The 18845-nt window shown below is 44.2% G+C and overlaps 1 protein-coding gene across 5 annotated transcripts in view; it reads left to right on the top strand.

Annotated features, from left to right (window-relative positions):
• mast2 (microtubule associated serine/threonine kinase 2) overlaps positions 1-18845 on the top strand; it is a 193746-nt gene that overhangs the window by 71541 nt on the left and 103360 nt on the right. The window contains exon 1 of one of the 5 annotated variants that reach the window (XM_042006036.1): positions 6455-7578. The exons of 3 other annotated variants lie outside the window; for them this stretch is intronic. In XM_042006036.1, coding sequence (XP_041861970.1) covers positions 7540-7578 — 39 coding nt within the window. In that variant the 5' untranslated portion in view covers positions 6455-7539. Of the gene's footprint in view, positions 1-6454; positions 7579-18845 lie in introns of those variants that run through there. One more of the 5 variants, XM_042006041.1, reaches the window with a different exon arrangement.

Here is an 18845-nt window from a genome sequence, read left to right as displayed (position 1 = left end):
CAAGATGGCGACGGTGGGAACCACCCAATGAGCTTCAGTTCAGCTCTTCAGAAACCTACGGGTGACGTCACGGAGGCTCCGCCCATCTTTTATATGCAGTCTATGGTTGCTCCAAACAAATTTGCTTTGCCAAGAGGAGCTTTATGGGTAAAAGGCTCCTCTTAATTATCTGATTTTCTTTTTCTAAATTATTTATTTATTTTTTTTATCTTATTTGTTTATTTGGAATTATGGAATTTATGTAATCTTGCTGGACCTGCCCGAACAGGACAGAAAAAAAGGAGAGTAATGAAGAGAAGTGAAAAGAAAAGTAGAAAACAGAAAGAGCAAAAGAGATCCAGCAGATAGAAGCAACGTAACAGCCGACAAGCTGCTACACCTGTACAGAAACAGAGAATTTCCTACAGCTTTACAGGTGAACTAAGCAGACAATCATCAGGAGTTCCTAAAAAATAACCAAGACAGCAACAACAACATGCATCACAGCAACAACCAAAGAACCAAGTTTTTCTATTTTTAATTAATTTTATTTTACTTTAGTTTCCTCTTATTCTTTTCTTCGTTCCAAACCTCCGATCAGCTGGTCCGGCTGAGTTCACAACCTGATTTTACAGAAGAAATGGAACGCAGCCAGTCTTACAGCCTGTCCTCTGTTTGTCTTTGTAGCCCAGTTTCTCCATCTGTCCTTTATCGCTCTGTTTCTTTCTTTATCCCTCTCTCCATCCTCCTCTCTTTAAAGCCTGTTCAGGCTGACTCAGCATTTTCTTATCAAACCACCTCCAGTCAGCCAAAAGAAAAAAAATTTATACAAAGCCCCTCCTCTCCTCTCCCCTCCCCTCCCCTCCTCTCCTCTCCTCTCCTCTCCCCTCCCCTCCCCTCCCCTCCTCTCCTCTCCTCTCCTCTCCCCTCCCCTCCTCTCCTCTCCCCTCCTCTCCTCTCCTCTCCTCTCCTCTCCCCTCCCCTCCTCTCCTCTCCTCTCCTCTCCCCTCCCCTCCTCTCCTCTCCCCTCCCCTCCTCTCCTCTCCTCTCCTCTCCCCTCCCCTCCTCTCCTCTCCTCTCCTCTCCTCTCCTCTCCTCTCCCCTCCCCTCCCTTCCTCTCCCCTCCCCTCCCCTCCCCTCCCCTCCTCCCCTCCCCTCCTCTCCTCTCCTCTCCTCTCCACTCCTCCTCTCCCTCTCCCTCACCCTCTCCTCCCCTCGCCACATGACTAAAGATGTGTAGCCACCTTTTCGTGGTTTTTAAAACGGAGTGAAAAGTTGGAATGAAGACGGGATGAGGGATGAATGAAAGAAATCCTGCCGTCATGACATCATTGGATTTCATCCAAATTTAACATGTTGGACAAAGATTCAGCTGAAAGTTTGACATTAGTTTTGATTTGTTCATCATGCTGGTAAATCGTCTCTCTGGGCTGTGACCATCAGCTCGACCTTCCTGAGGTTCTGTAGAGATTTCAGCCTCCATCTTTTTATTTTTTCCTGCTTACCTGTTAGAGAGCAGCTTAAACACGTCAGCACAACATCCGATGAACACTTCCCTGCTGTCATCTGAATAAGGACTGAGATCTGGTGGCTGTGGAGGCCGTTGGAGTCCAGTGAACTCTTTGTCTTGTTCTAGAAAGCAGGTGGAGATGATCTGAGCTTTGTGACATGGTGCATTATCCTGCTGGAAGTAGCATCAGAAGATGCTCCACTGTGGTCATAAAGGGATGGACATGGTCAGCAACAATACTCAGGTAGGCTGTGCTGGTTAAACCAGGCCACGTTGGTACTAAGGGGACCAAAGTGGGCCAAGAAAATCTCCCCCCACCATGACACCAGCAGCAGCCTGAAGCGTTGATCCAAGGCAGGATGGATCCATGTTTTCAGTATCATTATTAACTAAAACTCTCATCAACGTCACATCATACAGAAAAGCCTCCGGGACGACCGAACACGCAAAAACACAACCACACTCCGACAGTTTGCTGCAGAATCCACATATTTTCAGTTCAAAAACTAAATCTACAGACAAAAAGACGGCTTCGCAACGGGAGAGCCGCTTTCAGCAACGATGAGTCGTTTTTTCATGGAGGACCTGGAAGAAAACGCCACCCACCCACTGCAGACCCACTCCGAGATACGCTTAGGAAAAAACATAAACATGGACAGCACCGGGAACGTCACATTCACACACGAAGAGGAAACGAACAAGACGACAGCATTTCTGGACACGAAAAACACACCAACTCACACAGGCCAGAACCTCCTCTGGACGTGAGAACGTGGACCAGAACCTCCTCTGGACCTGAGAACGCGGACCAGAACCTCCTCTGGACGTGGACCAGAACCTCCTCTGGACGTGAGAACGTAGACCAGAACCTCCTCTGGACCTGAGAACACGGACCAGAACCTCCTCTGGACCTGAGAACGTAGACCAGAACCTCCTCTGGACCTGAGAACGCGGACCAGAACCTCCTCTGGACGTGAGAACGTAGACCAGAACCTCCTCTGGACGTGAGAACGTGGACCAGAACCTCCTCTGGACCTGAGAACGCGGACCGGAACCTCCTCTGGACGTGAGAACGTGGACCGGAACCTCCTCTGGACGTGAGAACGTGGACCGGAACCTCCTCTGGACGTGAGAACGTAGACCGGAACCTCCTCTGGACCTGAGAACGCGGACCGGAACCTCCTCTGGACGTGAGAACGTAGACCAGAACCTCCTCTGGACGTGAGAATGTGGACCAGAACCTCCTCTGGACGTGAGAAGTAGACCAGAACCTCCTCTGGACGTGAGAACGTGGACCAGAACCTCCTCTGGACCTGAGAACGCGGACCGGAACCTCCTCTGGACGTGAGAACGTGGACCGGAACCTCCTCTGGACGTGAGAACGTAGACCGGAACCTCCTCTGGACGTGAGAACGTAGACCGGAACCTCCTCTGGACGTGAGAACGTGGACCGGAACCTCCTCTGGACGTGAGAACGTAGACCGGAACCTCCTCTGGACGTGAGAACGTGGACCGGAACCTCCTCTGGACGTGAGAACGTAGACCGGAACCTCCTCTGGACGTGAGAACGTGGACCGGAACCTCCTCTGGACGTGAGAACGTAGACCGGAACCTCCTCTGGACGTGAGAACGTGGACCGGAACCTCCTCTGGACGTGAGAACGTAGACCGGAACCTCCTCTGGACGTGAGAACGCGGACCGGAACCTCCTCTGGACATCAGAACGTGGACCGGAACCTCCTCTGGACGTGAGAACGTAGACCAGAACCTCCTCTGGATGTGAGAACGTGGACCAGAACCTCCTCTGGACATCAGAACGTGGACCGGAACCTCCTCTGGACGTGAGAACGTGGACCGGAACCTCCTCTGGACGTGAGAACGTGGACCGGAACCTCCTCTGGACGTGAGAACGTAGACCAGAACCTCCTCTGGACGTGAGAACGTAGACCGGAACCTCCTCTAATTTCAGAAGCTTTCAGATCAATTTACAGAAATTTTGTGTGACACAAATAAAACTTTAGAAAAGACACAAACACACACACACACACACACATCTTTTTCATGGTTTTATGTTTGTATCAGAAGGAAAAAAAAATCTCACACAAAGTTCTTCATAAAACCATCTGCAGGTTTTGAGTTGTGGTCCGGAGTTATAGTTGATCAGCTGATGGTCGCAGGCCTGTTCAGACCGGTCTGTTGCGGGTCTGGTATTTGGGTCCTGATGGGGCTTAACAAGCTCGACCACCGCTGAGCTCTGAGTGTTTCTCCATGTGAAGCTTTGGTAGAACAAATAACAGAAAACGCTGTTGTCAGCAGTTCTTTGTCATCGTCAGGGAGCAGCGAGGTCGCCGCTTTAATTAACCTCCGATACAGCAGAGACCTGAAACAGAGCAGGAACTGGTTTCTGGTTTAATTAGCAGGAGTCCTGCTGCTCTTATCATCCGGCTGAAAGAGAACATCAGACATTTAAACAACAGCAGAGACGTTTTACAGTCATCAGATTTCTGCAGGACATTTTAGAGCAACGAGGTTCTGGATCACGTAGAGCTCAGAGGAACCCAGCAAGCATCTCCGGTAGTCCGGTCCCACGAGAGGCTTAACACAACCCTGATTCCCTGTTTGGGTCATTCAGAAGTCCCTCTGTTAACAACTAAATAACCAATTAATTAACCAACCAGCTGGCTAACTAAATGACCAACTAGCTAAACAAATAACCAATTGAACAACCAACCAAACAGGTAAATAACTGACTAAATAACCAAATAGCTAAATAAATAACAAACTAATTAGCCCACCAAATAAATAACTAGCTAAACAAATGAGCAACTAAATAACCAACCAGCTCTCCACCAGTCGTGAGAACGAACTCGAGCTTTAACTCCTCCAAACGCGTCCTCGTCATCCCTCATTTACTCTTAGAAATGTCTGAATTTGATTCATCGCCACAGAAACAGACATCTTCTTTTTCTGTCTACGTTTTCTTTGATCTTTTTTTTTATTTATTTATTTATTTTTTTATGTTGGATGTGACATTGAATGCAACATCAGAAACACGTCAGCCCATGCTGTTATGAAAGTGAGCTGGTAGAAATGGGTGAAATGTGTCTCAGATCTATGATATTAGTCTGTAAAGACAGAGCGAGGAGGCTGACTCAGCCAGTAAGCCGCTGTCGGCCGGACTCATTGTGGCCGTGTGAACATTCCTCTCTGTGACCCGTTTGGCCTTTGCTCTCATTAACTTGGAGGCTCAGACCAGGAGCTGGGGATCCCGATCAGGGCGGGGAGGCGGGGCCTCATTCAGTCATCCATGCTGTCCACCGTGCACCAGAACGCAGCAGATCTCCGTCCTGCTGGTGGTTTTCCTCCCTCATTAACCATCTTTCATGTCTTTGTGAGTCATCGGTTCGTCTCTGTGGAGTGTAGGAGGACAGCAGACACTCTGCCTCCATCTTTCTTTTCATCTCTTCTTTTTCTGCCTCTGTTTATCGCGGAGGAGGATCAGCAGCTAAAAATGATCAAAATAAAACTAGTTTTCTCTGGTCTGAGGATGTGTTTCATAGAAGATGTCTCTCTCACCTCGACCCTGACTAAAACCTCAAATTACCAAAAATGTGTGTCACAACACACAGAGGAGACGTACCAGCAGCTACAGGAGGACAGAATCCAGTAGAACAGTGTCCGTCATACGATAAGGTTGGAGACGAGGAGGACGGACCCAAATGCAGGACTATGAAGCTGCAAGCAGACAGGCGTAAAACTGAGATTTATTCACAGGAAAATAAAGACGCTGTAAAAGCAGGAAAACAAAGGTCAGAACTGCAGACTAACGAGAAACCAAAATTTAATGTCAGTGAAAATGCTGCTGTATGAACTCCGGTAGTACCACTGGAAACCACGGGGGCAGCGTTGAGCAGTGTAGCTGACGTGTGACTAGTTAAAGGAACAAAGAAGAAGCCGTGATGTGTTCCATGGCCACACAGACCACCACCGTCTACTGACTGCTACCAACGTCACAACGGGAGAAAAACGTACAAGAAAAACAGGATGTGTGCAGCAGCGTGATGTCAGAGTAAAAACAAAGTAAAACACTCACCTGGACTCTATTTAGCAGCTTATTAGCTGTCACGCTAAGACCTCGGCTGCCATGTAGAGCTGCATCTAATGACTATTCTGATGGTCGATTAGTCACCAACTATTAAAACGACTAGTCGACCAATCAGATTATGATAGTGATTATTATAAATGGATCTTATTTCACTTTCAGCTTTGAAATCTTGCATAAAGTTGTTAAGTCTGACGTTCCTCCTCTTTAAGCGTTGCAGACGTACTTCTGTGGTACACAAGGTCCGCTTTACAAACCTCATGTATTTAATTTATTTTATAAATTTAACGTGAAATTATTCCAAACTTCGACCAACGTCGACTAATTGTTGCAGCCCTACTGCCATGTTCAACAAAGAGCGCATGTTTTGAAAATAACAGGAAGTTACGTCACTTCGTACGTACTGGTAAATGTAAACCAGGATTATTAGAGTAATTTAAACACTCCTGGATATCTGATTTTTGCTTCATTAACTGAGACAAAAGACTTAAATCCTGTCTAAATTTTCCAGCATTCCCGACCCTTTTTCCGTGCTTCATTCATGTTTCCTGTGGTCAGAAAGACGTGGACACGACGTTCCTCTGCAGACAGACATGGTTCATCCAGGAGCTCCTGGATGGACGCAAACACCAGCTGGGAGACGTACCCTGCAGCAGAGGGGGGAGCCAATCAGATGCACTGTGGGGGCCATGTTTGCATGTCCATACTTCTGTTCACCGTCTGTTTGTGTTTAAATTGTCACAATGAAGAACTAATCACTGCGGCTGTGATGAAGTCATCTGTAAACAGTGATAAAAGTGTCTGTGTGTGGCGGGGGGGTGGTAGGAGGGGGGGCGGAGCCTTCTTCTTCCCTTCATTCACTGCGAGCTGATCTCTGTCTGCTGCCTGAACCTGATTGGTCGCCCCCGTGGAGAGAGAGAGAAAAAGGGGGAGGTAGAGGGACGAAAAGAAAAAAGAAAGGAGGGAGGAGTCGGAGCTTGTGAGCATACTGACACATCAGAGCGAGCAAAGAAAAGGTTGGAAGAGCAGGAGGAAGGACGAGATCTGACTAACCAAATCCCTGCTCCTCTTCTTCTTCCTGCTGCTGCCGTTCAGAGAAACCCTGAAGATGCAGGGGAAGGGAGGACGAGGATGGCAGACATGAAAAGATGACTCGTAGCAGCGCTGTGTGTTTGTTGGAGGATCTGAGCTCCTGTCGGCTTTAACCGGATGGATTCTGGCCCGGCCCGTTGGCATGGAGATGGATGCGAGGCGCCTCATCGCTGCTGCTAGCAGACGGCCAGCCTCTTGTTTCCAGCAGCTCTGAGCCTGGTCAGCAGCAGGTTCTGGGAAGAAAAACATTCTTCTTCCTTTTTCCTCCTGCACTTTGGACCGTTCCTTATCACAGTACGCACACAGACGCCGTCTGTCCTGAAGAAACTCTTCATGTGCCTTCTCAGTCCTCCCCCCGAGGCCCCTTTGTCATTCATTTCTTTTGCAAGTTGTTCATGAATAATGGAGAGAGCGGAGTCTCCTCTGGACTAGTGCCTTAAGGGTGGGAGGCAGACGGAGAACCACAGAAGAAGAAAGTTAGAAAGCTGACAAGGTGATGGAGTGAATGGAGGCTGAAGACGGGATGATCTCTATGTCCAGAACAAACCTTTTGTTACCACGATCTAGCATAAACCAATGAGACGGAGAGGATTTTCAGTTTTTATTTCCACCGATCAGAAGGTGCTACTGATCCTGACAGAGCCGATGTCTGCAGCGGAAACTCTTTAAGCTTTTAGTTGACCTGAAAGATGAAGACAGAGGACAGCTCTCTCTTCCGTTCAGGATAACTTCGCTGTCTGACAGGAGAAGACTCTGTTATGTGACTTCTCCCCACGGGGACGGACTTGTGGAAAAGTGCCTGAACTTTGAAGGTTTGTGAGTTAACTGGAAAACACACCTGGGCTGACAGCAGAATCATGGATGACTCCAGTATTTTAAGGCGAAGAGGTCTCCAGGTAAGAATTGCTGTTTCCTCTGTGGGACACTGAGTTAAAGGCAATGTACGAAGAATTTGTGATTCAGTGTTGCTCAAACACGGACGTGGAAACACCATTTCTGTCCGAACCATCATCCATCCAGACCCAAAACCTGCCAGGTTCAAGTCGGATCTTTAAAGAATCTCATTCATTCAGAGGAAACCAGTCAAGTAAAACAAGATTCAGCTGTTTAGTTCAGTTAGGTCCAGTTCACAGCTCCAGAACCATGTAAAACCAAACTGAAAACATCCAGCTTCAATCCTTTGAGTCTTTTCAATTTACTACACACTCGGGACAAAAACGTCCTCTCGCCAAAAACTGCTGTGAAAACATCACTGGTTCATGTTTCTTCACTTTTTCTGAAATCTTTCAGTCAAATTTGATGTCAAAACTACTAAATATAAAATTATTCAAACAATTTTAACCCTGTATATCAGAGGTCACTAACAAGCGGCCCGGATCTAGACCCAGAACCTGTCCCATATGGACCTGGACCTAAAATATTAAATCTGACGGGGTGCTTTATAACTCACCAATGCATGTGAGTTAAGCTCAGCCAGTCAATTCTGTGAGTTTCCCGGAGGTAACTTCACCGATTCAAACGACTCCACCAGAGAAAGGCAGCAGTCCGCCGGTTATACGCGACGCTGGGCTCGTTTTCCTGAGTGTAGTCGCTTATTCGGGCTTGTCCTGATTCTCTCACAGCGGTCCACAATAAGGCAATAATCTGTCATCTTTTTATAGTGGTTTTTGGAAAGGACCTTTTCGTCCTCTAATGACCTAAAAGGGTAGTAAATGTGTCCCAGGCATCCTGTTGACCTTTAAGAAAAAAATAAAATTATAATTTCAAAGTTTTCAAGTGAAACTTTTTTTTTTTTTTTTTTTTTAAAAAAACCATCCCATCTGGGGAAAAAACAACCGGAATAATGGCCCAAAGGACAAAAACAGTCACTAATGACCTGCAAAGGTTCATCACATCTGTTAGAGAAGCAAACGCAGGGTTTGCTTTGAACTCATCATATTTGATTTTTAAGATATTTCTTTTGATTTTCTTTTCTTGCAGCTTGTTTAAGAAGCAGAAAAATCAGAGTTAAAGTGTTTCTTTTTACATAAGCCTCGGAGTTTAGTACTGTTGAGTCAGCAACCCCCCGTACCCCTCTACCTCCTCACCTTCTCCTGGGATTCACGTTTGAGTCGGTTTTAGCACAGCCTCACATAACAAAGTGTGCACAGCCTGATGAAATGCTGCCTTCTGCCTCCAGAACTTCTGCTGGTTAAATAGCTGTGTGTGCAGAGGATTCAGGACTCCATGCTGAGAGATGACCTGGATTTGCTGGGCTGGAGCTCAAATTCCACCTTTTCTGCTATTTACAAGATTCCGGATTCAGGTTTCGATTGCTCTGCTTGTTTTATTTCTTGTCATCTGACATCATGTTGCAGTGATTCATCTTAAATAAAAAGAGATTATCAAGAGGAGCCTCATACCCATAAAGCTCTTCTTGGCAAGGCAAAGTTGTTTGGCACAACACAGCAGCCAGACCATCATTCTGCTGCCACCATGCTTGACAGGACAAGGTAAAAAATTAACAAATAAATAAATTCCTCCAGCTTTCCAGCATTCACTGCAGCTAATGAAGGTTTTAAACAGGGGTCAAGATACAAAAAAAGTCCACCAGTTTGTGTTTAACATCAGTTTATGTTTTATGATGGAGAGAAAGCAGATTTAAAGATTATCTTCAGTGCAGTTTAAAGTCAGAATGAACACTTTATTTTCACCAAAAACATCCATGAGCTGCATCTTATCCGCACTGACTGAGGTTACTGCATCTTTCTAACAGCAGCCTGGCTCGTCTTCATGCTTCAGAAAAGCGCAGCTCTCATGTTTTACATGAGTTCAGCGGTTTGATGTGTGACACCCGATAAGATCCGACTGGCTGGCAGATGCTCGGCCTGAGTGTTGGCTGGAAGACGTCCGCTGTAAACCCAGATGAGCTGCACAGATCCTCCCTGGTAGCTGAGTTCAAATTTGAAAGATTTGTCCTGATTTTTGTTTCCTGATAACAAATCTCCACGATCCTGAGATGGAGGGAGGGAGGAATTTTATCTGGAAACAAAATTACCGTCTGGGTTGTTGTTATTACTGAGTGGAAATCCTCTGAATTTACAAGTACGGACGCTGTGTAAAATGTAAGTAAAATCTCATCAATACATATTTTATTCCCAGTAGAAGATAAAAACAAAACACATCAGATGCTGAAACTAAGACGTTTCACCATGTGATGAAAATATGAGCTGGTAGTAAATCTGATGCAGCAACACGTCTGTAACCAGGAGCAACAAAAGGCTGGAAAAGTACCTGGTACAAACAGAAACACCTGGAGGAGCACTGGACAACTAACCAGGTTACCTGGCAGCAGGTCAGTAACGTGACATCGATCAGTTATCTCTGCACTGATTGCAGCTGCTCGGTTACGTGATCAGATTACCCCTGCTGCTACTTTGCAGTGGCTTCCTGTTAGTTTTAGGACTCAGTACAAAATCTTATGACTTGTTTTTAAAGCCTTAAATGGTTTGACTCCCTCATATCTGTCAGACTGCTGCTCCAGCAGGCTCCAGCGTGGGCTCGGAGGTCTTCTGCACAGCTCCTTCTGAAGGTCCCGTCCTCTAGGCTCAGATCCAGGGGTGACACAGCTTTTTCGGTTGCTGCTCCCAAGTTGTGGAACAGTTTGCCATTTCACGTTACAGCTGCCCAGTCTGGTTCTGGTTTAAGTTCTTGCTCAAGACTCACTGGCTTTTGAACATAGTTGAGTTTGACTTTTGCTTGCTTTTACGAGGTTCTCCAATCTGAGACAAACTGGCTCTAAAAATTATGGAACAATTTCAGAAAAATGTTCAGAAGATCCACCGTCTACAGTGTAGAATATCATAAAAAGATTCAGAGAATCAGGAGGAATCTCTGTGTGCTGGGACAAGGCTGGATGCTGGCAGTTTTCTGCATTAAAAGCAGACATGATTCTCTACTGGAAACCACTGCATGGACTCAGGAAGACTTCCAGAAACCACTGTCTGTGAACACAGTTCACTCAAAGAATTTTGTAATCAGGGTTTTACATTAATTTGTGGAACATTGGTGGAGATTTTACCCAGTTGTTTAAAAAACTGCCACAACAAAAACACAATCCATTTGTCTTCAGCAGAAAAAACACATTCCTGATAGTCATTGTATTAGATTACGTAATTTATCAAGGAGGAGCTCATCTTTACCTTTTAAAGGCCAACAAAGAACATTTACTCTCATTATCGACTCCGTGTTTTAGCTGTTTCAGGAACTAAAAGTCCTCTTACACAGTAATCCTTCTATTACACAAACTGAGCCTGCAATCGCTTCGATTTGTGGGAATTGATTGGTTCCTCCCAGGTCACATCTATTTTTTAGCTCCCTGGTTGGATAGCGTAGTAGTCTGAGGTCAGAGGTCGGCGCTTCATCAGGTCTGGGGTGGAGGGGGGGGGGTGTTTACAGAGCAAACAGAATGGAGCTCCAACACTTCACCTCAGCATGGAGGAGGAATGCGGTCAGAGGTTAGAGGTCGCTCAGATAGCGAGCAGACATGGCTCTGGGTCGTCCTGCTGGGCTGAAAGGGGGTCATTCTTTTCTATTTGTAGCTCTCTGATGTTCCTCTTCCAGGAAGTGGTGCTAAAAAGGGAATATGAAGGGGAGAAGGTGGGGGAGAAGGTTGAGGAATACTAAGGATAAGACAAGAAAAGTGAACTGATCGAAATGAACAAATAAAATGCGTAAAAACCCGTAAAATCTTCTCTCTGACTACACAAAGTAGCTCTGTTGCAATATCCTGTGCAGCTCTAAGGACCTTAAAGTGAATATTTTTTATTCCTCATCCCAGTCTGAACCCTCTTAGAGAAGCTTTCTGTTATTTCATTAGGTTGTCTTCAGGGACATTTCTCCAGGATCCTTGAAGAACTATCCAAAACTATTCTTTGGACTCTCTGACAGCCACGTTTCCATGGAGACAGTTTCTGATGAGGCTTCAGCCAACAGTAGATGGATCAGCTGATGGTCCAGATGCATCTCTCAGGTCCTGTTCCTCTACTGTAGATGGTTTTTAGTCCTGACTCTTCTTCTTCTGTCCTCCACGTGTCCAGTTTCTGCCTCCATGCTGAGATGAGCCAAGTTTCCAGCTACCAGCTGTTTGCACCTTGTTGCTGCTGAAATCCTGTTTCCTGTCAGACTGTTTGATCTTTGCTGGTTTCACACATGAAACCAAAGAAATGGGAACAGATGAACCTAAAGATCCAGTTTAAACCGGTTCTTTGCTAAGTTGTCTGTTATGTGTCGACACAACTCTGCTTCATCCAGCGAGTTAGGAGCCTTTTTTCTGTCTGAAGGATTCAGAGGTCCAAGTTAAGGTCCTCTGGAACTGGTCCGGCACCAGGACTGGACTAGAACTGGTCTGGGAACTGGAACTGCTCTGGTACCAGAACTGGACTAGTAATAGGGGGGAATGAAAAACTTTAGAAGACCTTCAGAAAGCTTCATCGAGACTTTTTTATGATTTACTTTGTCTGGAAAACAAACCTGTTCATTGAAGCTCTTAAACTATTCAGAAAGAGAGAATCAAAGCAGTAGCAGAGACACTGACCTAAAGTTAGCATTCAGCTTAATGGAAAATACATCATCCTGTAGCTCAGGAGCAAAGGTCAAACCAGAGCTGGAACCAGAAGGTCAAACCGGACTGGTGGATCGATTCCAGGCTTTCCCTGACTACATGGGTAAGACACTTCACCCCACGTTGCCTCCCGATGTGTCTATCGAGGTATAGGTGTGAATGGGTGAATGTGATATGTACTGTAAAGCGCTTTGAGTGAGCTGACTGGAAAAGTGCTATGTAAGTTACCATTTACCAGTAAATACAAACTACAAATAATCCATTCAGAAAATATGCCACCTTTCACCCTCACTTCCATCCGTTTTCTGCCGCTTATCCGTGGTCAGGTCGCAGGGGCAGCTGCCTAAGCAGGGAAGCCCAGACTTCCCTCTCTCAGCCAGGTGTGTTGTTGCAGGGATGCATGGAAAACCTGCAGGATTGTGTGTGTTGTTGCAGGGATGCATGGAAAACCTACAGGATTGTGGCTCTTGAGGACCGACGTTGGCCACCCCTGCTCTATTGCTTCAGTTGTTCTCAGTCTTCTGTATTTAAGTGTTTTATCATGATCAATAAACCTGCCGTCATTATTAAACACTGAATGCTGGTAAAAGGTCACTGATATCACTTATTAAAATTCCACTAGTTGTTGAAGAGGTCGTTGGAACATATGTTGTCAGTAAGTGTTGCACTATGACACGTCATCCTGGTGGGTCGGGTGATTTTAGGGTACAAAGTCATGCTGTATAATTTATTGATGAACTCTTCCGTCTTTCTGTGTTCCTTCACATTAAGCAAATCAATTTATTGATTTATTGAAGTCCCCACAGATTATTATAGTTTTGTTTGTTTTAGCTGCAAATATTTCCTCCACCAAACAGTTCGACACACGAGCCTGGTGACCTGTACATGCAACTTATAATCAAGTTTTTACTTTTTTCCCTCTAAATTTCCACTGATACACACTCAAGCATATTGTCTATCACTGACATGTTCTCTATAACTTTAAATTTCAACTTTTTGTCCACAAATAATCCAACTCCTCCTCCACCTTTGTATCTGTGATCCATGTGTATGAATTCATACCCATCCAACTCAGAGTTTACTCCTTTGTCCTCAGTAACCATGTCTCTGAGACAGCAGTAATACTGAATGGTTGTTTGAACTGGTTTAAAAAGTTCTTGATGTTAGTGAAGTTTACATAAAGACTTCTACTGTTTACATGTATTACTGATAATTTTCCATCCTTGTTAATTTTATTATATTGTTCGTCAGTATAATAACAACATTCATTACATATAGAGGTGAAGAAGTTTTGATCTGGGTCAACATTACATTCCATATCCTGTCTATGATCCGTGTACTGAAATGTTTGTAGTTGCACACGGTCCGGCTCATTTCCTGGAATATATTGTCATTAACTGAAGATGACTGACTTCTTTGGATGTACGCTGTAGGTTATGCGGGAGATTCTTACCTCATTTTGCGGATGAGATTTATTGATTCTTGTCCAATCCCTCCAAACCTTTTACCATCAGAACTTTTGTTTCTTCTGGTGATCCATTAAGATTAATGAATATTTTGCAGTTTGCAGTCCAGGTGTGTTGATTTTTTTTATTTTCCTCAAATATCTCGCCTTTTTGGTAATGTCTGCATTGTGCTTTGTCATGTGCTCATTGATGTAAATATTTGTCCCTTTAAGTTTAAGTTGTGTTTTCTGTTTACAAACCATATGATGATGGCGGGTGTTTCATTTTTATTTTTCCTTGGTAATAAATGACATGCTTCAACATCGTTGGATTTCATCTCAATGCCCTATGATTGTAAGAAGGCAACCGCTTGATATATATGTATATATATATATATAATATATATATATATATATATATATTATATATATATATATATATATATGTGTATATACATATACATATATATATATATATATATATATATATGTATATGTATATTAGGGCTGCCACTAACGATTATTTTTAAATCGATTAATCTATCAACTAATTTATCGATTAATCGACTAATCTAAACGATTAATTTTCCACACAAAAAAACAAGACATTTAATTTTGTTCATTTTATTTAACACATGTTAAATGTTAAAACTGGAACAAATGGGTTTTCACATTAAACAATTGCAACACTTTGGAGTGCATTGGAATCAAGTATTCAAGTGCAAGTTCTCTTAGAAATGTGAAACAGATTTAAAGAAACTTCAGCATGAGGAAAAAGTGCACAACAGTGCAACATATTTAGAGTGCAAAGGACAACAGTGTCCAACTCATGCTCCAAATAACATAATTCATCACCATACCTCTTCTCCATCATGCTGGTGAAGCATGTTCTTTTAGGGAGAATGTAGCCAGGTTGGAATGTTAACCATAGCACCGAAGCCCTCGTCTTCTACTATTGAAAGCGGCCTCATGTCTTTTATGATCATCTTCAGGACACTATCAGTTAGCACTGTAGCCAACTGTGGTGAGCAGTACTTTTGTTGGAGGAAGGTTGTTACATGGCTTTGCCTAAAACTGAGAGAAAGAGGAAAAAAAAAATTACTTAACATGTAATTTTTAAAAATTGTTTTAATTATTATTATTCAATCAACCATTCAAAAATCGACTCTTTTCATAGTATACATGAATTTGTTAATTGTATGCAATATGAATTTCGATTATTTAAATGTTATTCCTTGTGCTATTTATGCTGTTATTAACATAATGAAATGTCTTTAGAACAGGCAGAAGTAACATAACCAGAGACACTGGGCTCGTCAATCCTATGCAGTAACACACAGCTACAACGTCAATCTAACGTGATCATAGATTCTAGCCTAAATGTTTTCTACATGTATTCATTTGAAAAGCCAGCAGACAGAGAACAGCTTCTTGCCGCCTAAAGGATAGCGGATTTAACTAGTAAAGGTGAGTCAAAACACTTACGTTGACTTTGCTTTTTCAGGCGGCTCATCATCCAGGGTAGCTCCCGTGTGTCTCCTGTTCAGGTGCTCGAGCATTGCGGTTGTACTGCTGTGGTATGCTAGCGACACCTTACAGAGAGTGCAAACCACTTTTTTATCATCACCTAACCTGAAATACTGCCACACTTTATAACTCTTCGGTCTTTGAAAACATTTACTAGCGCACTCATTTGATGCAGAACACGACTCATCTCCTCTAGCCGCCATGAGTTTGAAAACTGAATGAGATGAGAAGCTTTGACCGGGGCTGAGTGAAGCTGTCGTCACACGAGTTGCGCGTACTAGTGGTGCGGAGGGAAGCAGCTGTTGCCTTAGTCAAAGCGTTTATTAAGAAAGCACAGTAAAATAAAATTAAATGACGCGTCGATTACAAATATTAATGTCGACGAATTTTTAGCGTCGACGTCGTCGATTACGTCGAATAATCGTGGCAGCCCTAATGTATATATATATGTATAAGCTAACATTAGCCCGCATCGTTGCATAAATCTCAAAGATGGACTTGGTGGAGAAACAGCAGCTAATGACCTCTAAAGATTTTATATATTGTATTTGTGGATAGCAAAAAGTGCATATTAGAGACGATACCACCTGTTAGATAGATGATAATTAAAATACTCTTTTACGTACGCTCTTTCTCCGTCACGTCTTACTGCCAGTAGAAGAAGAACTTCGTCGGGGTCTGGATGCAAGTGCGTGTTGATTCCCCACGAAGAAGAAAACATTCCGGCGTCTAGATTATGTCACTTCCGGGATTGAGCTGAGAAATGGCGGTGCCGTCGTCCGCCATCTTAACTGCAGTTGGGTGCCTCTCGAAAAAGTTGCTAGATTTGTTGCTAGTCGCTTTTGTGAAAAAAAGTCGCTAGAGGGGTCGAAAACTCGCTTAATATAGCGACAAAGTGAGGAGGAGACAGGATTTGACAGAATCATATTGTATAATAATATTTTAATTTTCGTCTCGTCTTTGTTCCTGAACTAAAAGGACCATAGATTTTAGTCCAGTTTCTATTTAGTGAACTACATTTTCATCTCGTCTTTATTAGTCCATTCATTCTGATTTAGTCCCAGTTCTTGTTTTTTACTGGGGTTTTAGTCTCCTTTAGTTTTCGTCTGGTCAAAAATGTGCATTAAGGAAATTAACACCAGTCCTCTCTCTGTCATTGACAGAAACATGAGTGGCTGGTGAAAACGGGTGTGTTGAGGACTCGGCTTGTGAAGTGTGTGTGTTGTGCTGCTGTGTGAGCAGCAGGATTAGTGCTGCCATTCAGAGCTCGGACAGCAGCGAGCGTTTCCTTTAAACCCAAACAAAAGCCCGTCTGTCCCGCTCCCTGTTAAATCCACCATCTTTATGGAGGCAGCTGACATCAGCCCGTCCGTCTGCTTCCACCACCTCCAGTCAGGTGGTGTCGGCTTCCATCCCAAACTGCTGTCACATGGATTTAAAGAAGATTCCTCAAATTTAATCAAACTCCAGAACAAGCAGGTTTTTAGGATCGGCTCCTCCTTCTGATAACAGATGTTTCTATTTATCAGAAATTTCCTGAATATATTTCCCTGGAATATGAGTCACAAGCTTCTCGAATTTATGTCCCAACTTTTTTCTGACGGATTTAAGCCTGAAGGCGACGACGCTGCTGAACCAGACCCGATTCATGAGAGGAGGAGTTTTATTTCTTCCCATTAACTCATCCATCATCCGTCCATCATCTATTCATCCGTCCATCATCTATTCATCCGTCCATCATCTATTCATCCATCCATCCATCCATCCATCATCTATTCATCCATCCATCCATCATCCGTCCATCATCTATTCATCCGTCCATCCATCCATCCATCCATCCATCCATCCATCATCTATTCATCCATCCATCCATCCATCCATCATCTATTCATCCATCCATCCATCATCCGTCCATCATCTATTCATCCATCCATCCATCCATCCATCATCTATTCATCCATCCATCCATCCATCATCTATTCATCCATCCATCCATCATCCGTCCATCATCTATTCATCCGTCCATCATCTATTCATCCATCCATCCATCATCCGTCCATCATCTATTCATCCGTCCATCATCTATTCATCCATCCATCCATCCATCCATCATCTATTCATCCATCCATCCATCCATCCATCATCTATCCATCCATCCATCCATCCATCCATCCATCCATCCATCCATCATCTATTCATCCATCCGTCCATCCATCCATCCATCCATCCATCATCTATTCATCCATCCGTCCATCCATCCATCCATCCATCCATCCAAAGCCTTTATTCCACCGATGCTTGTGGGTTGGTGTGCGAGTGAGTTTAAAAAGTGTGTTTATGTCGTTGAAGCTGTTGAGTAAAGTATCTCTGAGCATCAGGATCCTGTTTGTAGAGATTTTGCATGTAAACAACAACCAACATCATGAAGGGCTTAGCAGAAGTTACGAGGCAGCTTTGTTTCTAACAGGTTGAATGAATTTAAAACAGTTTTGTACAGAAAGTTTAATAAGTCTTATAAATCAGCCGACCTGGTAAACATGTTCCAGATTTTCTCCTCCTTCTTTGTCTCCTCCTCTTGCTCATTGTCATCCGTCATCTTCTGTCTCACTTTTGCTTATTTCTGGTGCTCTCATTGACTCCGGTGTTTCCCTGCTCTTTTAATCATCCGCCATGTTGGCTGGAAGTTCTAATGGTGCCCTGTAGAGGCAGGATGATGGAAAGGTTCTGTTCTTTACCTCCTCTTCCTCGGGTCACAGTGGACTGAGCAGACTCCTTTCCCACTCTCAGCCTTGTGAAATATTGATAAACCCTGAGGTAACTGGGCGAATGGGGAAAAAACATACTTTAGCTTTTAAGACATGCATGCCTCATCTCCCTGCAGCCCTGCAGCCCCTCACCCCTGCAGCCCTGCAGCCCCTCACCCCTGCAGCCCTGCAGCAGGGAATAATGTCCATGTGGAACACTGTGAGGAACTTATGAGACATAAAAAAATCAGCCAATTAAAAGCAAACAGGCAAATCTTCTTTATGGATTAGGAGGTATTAAAGTGCTGTTTTCAGTGTGAAATGTAGGACTGAGGGTGTTGGCGATGGCGTGTCCATGGGCGCTGCAGGCTCAGGGAGAAGTCGACGCCAACAGGAGGTCTCTGGCCTGCAGGCGCTCCGTCAGCTGGTACGGTTTGAGGTTGAACATTATCAAGGAGACAAGTGAGGCGGCTTCAGCACGCAGTCAGGTATGACACGCTGGCTATTTTCAGGATGTTAATGTGGTAGTTCTCTAACTTCCACACAGAACAGCAGCACTTCTAGGGGAAATCGTCACGGCAACGCTCATTTAGCTTGGTTTCCTCAGACCGAACCACCGTTTCGGGTTCCTGTTGATGCGTGGCTCAGAGCTGCTGCTTGCGGTTGTTTTCTTTACCTGAAAACTTGAAAATGTTCAGATACTTCTGGTCCATCACTGTCTTGTTCTGCAGCTGTAGGTGTTTTCAGGTGTTTTGATTTCCACGGCAGGTTCTGATTGATCAACAAGAAAGTTTAGAGTCGAGCCAAAGGGAGAAGACGCTGCTGATTGATTGAGGGTTATATCAG

Source organism: Melanotaenia boesemani, chromosome 14 (genome assembly GCF_017639745.1).
Source record: "Melanotaenia boesemani isolate fMelBoe1 chromosome 14, fMelBoe1.pri, whole genome shotgun sequence".
Classification (NCBI taxonomy): Eukaryota; Metazoa; Chordata; class Actinopteri; order Atheriniformes; family Melanotaeniidae; genus Melanotaenia; species Melanotaenia boesemani.
The sequence above is the reverse complement of the archived record's forward strand: the minus strand, read 5'-3'. Positions and strand labels throughout refer to the sequence as shown.